Genomic DNA, 6,319 nt, shown 5'->3' with positions numbered 1-6,319 from the left:
TTTCAAAAAAAAAAAAAAAGAAGCAGGGGGCGAGGGAAGGGGAAAAGGTTGTCGATTTCTCTTTTGGCGTGTTGAAAGCTGATCGTTGCAGATAACTTAGACGAGCAAATAAGCAGCGCGGAGAGAGCATGTCGTCGGTGGCTTTCTGCTTCGTCGAATGCAGCTTGCTTTTTTGCCTGCTTGGAGTCGACCTGACGGACAACACTGGTGATGGCTGCGAGACGCCGCTGCTGCATTGGAGAGATCATGCTGTGGTTCGCCTTCCTTGAGCCTCCGAATCATCATTGTGCAGACGAGAAGCAAGATGAGAAGACGCCAGGTTATTTTGAGAAGGGGAAGAAGATGTGCGTATCGTATCGGCACAGCACAGTGGCATCACACAGCGCTGAGAATTTCGGAATGAGGCGCCATCAACTTGGAATCTCGCGTGAGACTGGCCCAGTGCCCGGCACCCGCCCTCTCCCTCGCTCGCGCCTGCCAATCTTCGAAATCAGAATCACACTTACACACGCGCACACCTCTAACGCTTCGTTTCTTCCTTGTTCGACATGTCGAGCGAGACTCGAGTTGAGCCGGGAGGGCCTTGCGAGGAGGAGAGAAAAAAAGAGGTGTCAGTGCGTCAGAGAGTCAACGTCACTCAGGCTGTGCTTCGAATTCTCAGTCAGTCATCTGCCGCTCGTCTGCCGCTCTTCTGCCAACTCTGAAACTCTCACTATTCGCTCCGCACAACACACACACACACGCGCCCTGTGCACACACTGACCGTTCTCCACCTTCGGTTCGTCGCTATCTATCTTGCCATCGCTCCATATCCAACTCATCTGCTCGACATCATCCAATCGTCGCATCACTTTTGAAATCGATCCCATCGACCGATCAAAGTCATTCCTCATATCACAACACTCATCCCCTCGAACAAAGACACACTCCAGCAACAATGGCAGCCCAGGCTCAGCAGATCCAGCAGAAGGTGGAATACTTTGTCGCCCAGGTGTGTATCTTTGTTCAGTCTCTCGCCGTCGTGAACATTCCAGGTCCTCGACTCGGAAGTAGCTCGACGAGTAGTGTTCTGGATGGCAACGACGGCGACTCGCTCTGAAAGATGGATCATGATCGCTGACCAGCACCTGTACAAACTCTCTTTATCCTTTCACCTCTGCATCGCACGCGATCTTGCAACTTCTCTGTTCCCTTGCCGCTCGATGGTTGCCTAAACTTCCGCAAATGGTGGCCATTGATTGCATCGCGCTACGCTCGAAAACATTTCTCCCTCCGGATGGTTCCGAACGTCCTAACGACCCACACCCCGCATGTCTGGTTGATAACGACTGTTCCCGATAACAGATCGACAAGGAGGTAAGTTCCAACTCTCTGAAGGCAGCAGCTTTCGGTCAAACCAATTTTCTACTCGTAACGTCTTACTGATCTGACCTCCGCTTTTCTTCCGCCGCAATTGCCAATTCCCCTGCCCAACAGCTCTCCAGGTACCCCGCTCTGAAGAAGTTCGAGCAGACCGTGCCCATCCCTAAGGCCTACGCCGCTATCGGCGCTTTCGGTATCTTCACTCTCGTAAGTACGACTCGATCGATCAAGCTGGTCAAACATCAGCAAGCAGGTCCTTGCCGCGCTCGAACTGGACCAGCTGGGTAGCACAACGTGCAAGCGCACGATTCCAAGTCTCTTTGCGAAAAGAAATTGGAAAGGATGGCCCCGAGACAGCCGTTTCTTGTACTCTCGGGAAGCGGATCACAGAAGCTTCGATGGACGCTATACCGTCTGCTCGCGTCACGGTCGCATCAGCACAAAAGCTCGTCAGCATGCGGACTCGATTTGCTGACACACTATCTGTTCTTCCACGCACCCTCTGTTCTTGGCGGCTTCTTTAAACTGTTCTCGACCCACAGTTTGTCTTCTTCAACATCGCCGCTGGCTTCTTGACCAACCTGATCGGCTTCTTCATCCCCGCTTACTTCTCGCTCAAGGCACTCGAGAGCCCCCAGCCCCAGGATGACATCCAGTGGCTCACCTACTGGGTCGTGTTCGGCATGTTCACCTTCCTCGAGACCTTCTCCTCCATCGTCCTCTACTACGTGCCCTGGTACTACACCATCAAGACGCTCGCCATCGTGTGGCTCATGCTTCCCCAGACCCAGGGTGCCAAGATGGTCTACAGCAAGGTCATCCGCCCCGCTTTCCTGACCACCCAGAAGACCGTCCACCAGGCCAATGCGAGCACCCCTGCCGCCCCCGCCGAGACCCACTAAATGGTCTTTTCGCCGGAAGTCGTCTTTGGGCAGACGCAGATGAGCTCGCCGCTGTCATCCCGTTCATGCAGCTCGGAGCAGATGCTCTGCCACAGATGGCCGATTCTGCCGAATTGATCGTGCTTTCCCGTGCGGTCAACTCGGCTTCCAACGACCCCTGACACAATGCAGGATTGTCGGGTCCCGCCTACGAATCCCGCACCTTTTCTCGTCCGATGTTCTAGTCACGCGCATACGTCCATCACGCTTTCGACGACCCGACTCAAACCTTCTCACCCTTCTCACACCTACAAATTTTTGACGCTGAACCGGCTCGATCCAGCTGGATTCCCGAACGCCAATACCAATTCTTTCGCTACTTGACTCTTTCTGCCTGCCTGATGACCTTTCAATGGTACACAAAGTCGCGCTCGGCTGAGGGTGCGGTGTTGCACGATGAGCAGAGATGCATTGCACGCTGTTGTGAGGCAGGAGTAGCGTCCAAAGCCCAGTGTCGATGGCTGAGCTTCTCCATCGAGCGAGCTCGAGATGCGACACACGAATGCCAGGTGAGCTGTGCGATGGACAAGATATGTGCGGTGTGGTCTGAGAATTCACGTGTGATGTTAGACCTAGATTGTCTTCGGTGTGGGAAATTGTTTAGCGCGTCACGTCGCGTGTGGAACAAACAAAGTGCGGAGTCGAGTGTTGCTTTTTGACAGATCGGCTCTCCTCGCTATCGTGATCACCACCATCACTTGTATTATATCCCATCGCATCCGCTGACGGCCTCGACAGAAGACGAACCGGTCGTCGCTTCTCCTGATATACCTGATCGACCGACAGTGACATGCTGCCACCTGCGCAGATCTGCCCGACCTGAACAGTTTCGACACCGACCATCCATCCTGCCGCTCGCTGCTCGCGAGTGCTCATCGGTTGCCTTAGAAGCAACACAGTGCAAGTAATCGGCAGATCGACGCAATCTCACTCGTATCGCAACGAATCCACCCCAGTATACGGCTCTGCATCCTCTGCTAGGCTGCAAGTGGTGTAAAATCGAACATGCCTGCGCTCGTAACGACCACAGCTGACGCGGCAGCGGCGGCGGATCGCCTCATCCTCGAGGTATCCAAAGCGCTCTCTGCGCCAGCTGGAGGTACAGGGATTGCAGAGAATCTTTCGACGGCGCTGACAGGAATCCAGAAGCACGCCAGGTCCTTCGGCTTCTCCTCGAAACAATGCGAACAGCTCGTTCGATTGGCTCTGCTTGGCCGTCTTCGTCCACTCTCATCCACAGGCACCAGCAGCTCTGCCAAGCAGAAGCCTCCCAAATCATCCGTATCGCTTGCCCTCTTGCGGTTCGTCATCCCCAAACCACGCGCTCGAGTCGGCAGGCAAGCTGTGCTCGACATCATCGCATGCTTGGGACCATCGCCGGGTGCCGACACGCTCAAACCAGCTGGTCTGCTGCGAGACGGCAGCAGCAGTGCAGGTCCAAGTCTCGGGCCACAACGACTTCAAGTGGACAGCAAGGTCCAAGTGGCAGCACTCAAGCTGCTATCAGTGCTGCTCGAATCGCCCTCGGTACCCTTATCCATCGCTGCCAACTTCTACAGCAATGCTACGGATCAGGAGGCGGCATCACGCTCGGAAAGGCAACGAAACGAACGTGAGCAGGAGCGACTTCAACGACATGCATCTCAATACACTGGGCTCGCGGGGAACCTGCCGACCTCGTACCTCACATCTGCAGCCAAGACAACGTTGGAAAAGTGCTATTCGACCTTGTTCCACTACCTTGACTATCAGGCTCTTCGACCACATCTGTGCTACCTACTATGCAGGTTGACGAAACGCAGACACGTTCGACATTACAGGATCACCAAGCTGATGGCGATGCGAGCCAATTCGGCGGGTGAGGCGGGGGTTTCGGCTGTGCTTTCGACGTACGCCAACTTTTATCCGGATCTGTTGTTCCCGGAGCTGTTGGGAGGTGGTGGTGCGGGAAGCTCGGCGATCGCGGGCGGTCCGGCAGCGAGTTTGAAGTATCCGGATTGCGACTGGATTGCAGCGGTGTTGCTGGCGCATGCGCGCTGCACACGGCGCAGTCAGGGCGAGGCGGTGGAGTCGGACGACGAAGCAGAGGTCGAGAACGAGGATGCAGGGGGCAACAGGGCGATAAAGAAGCAACGTTTGTCTTCGAATGCTGTCAAGGAGAGCGCGGCAGGCGATCAGGGAGCGATCGGCTCGGCCGCTCCGACATCGATCGCCATACCGAATCTAGTCACAATACAGCCTCTCAACTCGGCGCAGAAAGCATTCGGCACACATCCTTCGCTCATCACGGAACTCTCGTCTTTGCGACATTTGGCTCACAGTCTGGATCGACTGGTGCTGCCGTCTCAAGCGGCAGCGATGCTTGGAAGCGGATTCGGCGCGCGTCTGATGCGCGTCGCTGTGCTGGCGGGTGCCACGGTGACCAACGAGGACTCGCTCAGCCAGACGATCCCTGCGGGTCGTAGAAACCGGCAGGCGGAGCAGGATCTTTGCTGGGCACGACTGTCGGACTGGCTCGAGAGCGTGCTGAGCGACGAGCTTGGTGTTCAGGCATCGTCGCAGAAGAGGAGGCTGAAGCTGCCGTCGACCGAGGCCGAGTTCAAGAGGCTGGCAGCGTTGTTGCGCAGGACGAGGTATGTCTTCGAACTGGCGGAGCAGATGCCGGCGAAGTTGGAGGCGCTCACTTCGAGCGTGTTGACGGCGATCGCTCAGGTGGCTGCTGGTAAGGAGGAGGAGCGAAGCGGGAAGGAGGTCAAGACGGTGGATGATATGGATGGGTGGTCGGAGAGGTGGGATCAGCTGGCGAAGGAGGTGCTGACGTTTGTACCTCTCGTCACGCCGTGTGATCTGGCGTCGTTCGAGGAGAGGTTCATGGCGCCTCTGGACGTGCTGGCGACGTCGAGCAAGGTCTCGCTGGATACCTCTGCGGCTGCGCTGCTGGCCTTGTCCGGTCTGCTGTCTAGCTGGGGCGTTCGCGATTGGGCAGAGATCGGGCGTACGCTCGATTCGCGCAACTCGTACCGTTGGGGCATCTCGAACCTCGACGCTGGCGTGGACTACACCGAACTCATCTCGAGCGTCTCTTCTCGCACCGATGCGCTGGCGGCTTCCTTGGTGGGGCTGTACCCGCGTCACCTGATGATGGAACACGCATCGCTATCGGTCTACGAGGCGCTGTCTGGCCCGCTCGTCGGCATGCGTGCTACTGCAAGCATCCCGGCTCTGCCGCTGTTCGCCTTCACCATGCATGCGAGTACCATCGTGCCCGTCTCACGTCTCTGCGGACTCGTGCAGGATCTGCGCTCGGCATTCGAGCAGCACAATGCGGGCGTCCACGATGCAGCCAAAGTTGACGGCGGACTGGAGAGCAAGTTCATCGAACTGCGATCTCGATTCTTCGAAGAGGAGAATCTCGCCACGCTCAACAGCACCGTGACGCTCGTGGCGAATCTCGTGTGGATGGGCAAGGTGATCCTGGAGGACGACCAACCTGGTGCGCTTCCGGCAGGATTCGACGCTTCGGTGCTCAACGAGTTGACGCAGCGCGGCGATGTGTTGAACCTCAAGCTGTCGACGTTGGCCAACAGTCCGTTCTCGCGAGCCATGAGTCACGTTACGGAGCGGTTCGCCAACGTGTATGCTTCGAAGGGGAAGGTGAAGGAGGAGGGGTGGATACGCGGGCCGATCACGCAGAAGACGTTGAAAGGCGCCAAGAAGAGTGGGATGCCGGCGGCGTGGACGCATACGGACTTCAGAGCGTACATGTTGGATTGGCTGGATAGGGAGGGTGCGAATGGGTTGTACGAGCTGCTCAAGAATATTCTGGTCACTTTTGGCAGTCAGTTGAAGAGTATCAGAGGGGAGGGGGAGGCGGAGGGCAGGTGAGGTGGCGCTCGATGAGGAGGGGAAAGCACTTTGTAATTTTAGCAGACGGTTCAATGGCATCGTTGCAGTTTATCAAGGGACGGCAGTGCCAGACAATCCCGTTGCGCGATGTTGGATGCAATCGTTTATTG

The 6,319-nt window shown here is 56.6% G+C and overlaps 2 protein-coding genes across 2 annotated transcripts; both read left to right on the top strand.

Annotated features, from left to right (window-relative positions):
- Positions 1–210: 210 nt before the first annotated feature.
- Positions 211–2,264, top strand: PHSY_001344 (hypothetical protein; the record flags this gene model as incomplete). The annotated part of the gene is made up of 4 exons (XM_012331976.1): positions 211–348; positions 1,345–1,356; positions 1,477–1,569; positions 1,905–2,264. 4 exons carry the CDS (start codon positions 211–213, stop codon positions 2,262–2,264), a joined length of 603 nt encoding a protein of 200 aa, XP_012187366.1.
- A 1,044-nt stretch (positions 2,265–3,308) lies between these two features.
- PHSY_001343 (hypothetical protein) lies at positions 3,309–6,188 on the top strand (the record flags this gene model as incomplete). Its single annotated transcript, XM_012331975.1, has 1 exon — positions 3,309–6,188. The coding sequence occupies one exon, from the start codon at positions 3,309–3,311 to the stop codon at positions 6,186–6,188; it is 2,880 nt and encodes a 959-aa protein (XP_012187365.1).
- Positions 6,189–6,319: the final 131 nt, after the last annotated feature.

The sequence above is a fragment of the Pseudozyma hubeiensis genome, assembly GCF_000403515.1.
Source record: "Pseudozyma hubeiensis SY62 DNA, scaffold: PHS15, whole genome shotgun sequence".
NCBI lineage: Eukaryota > Fungi > Basidiomycota > Ustilaginomycetes > Ustilaginales > Ustilaginaceae > Pseudozyma > Pseudozyma hubeiensis.
Note: the sequence above shows the minus strand (reverse complement) of the source record. Positions and strands in the feature narration are given on the sequence as shown.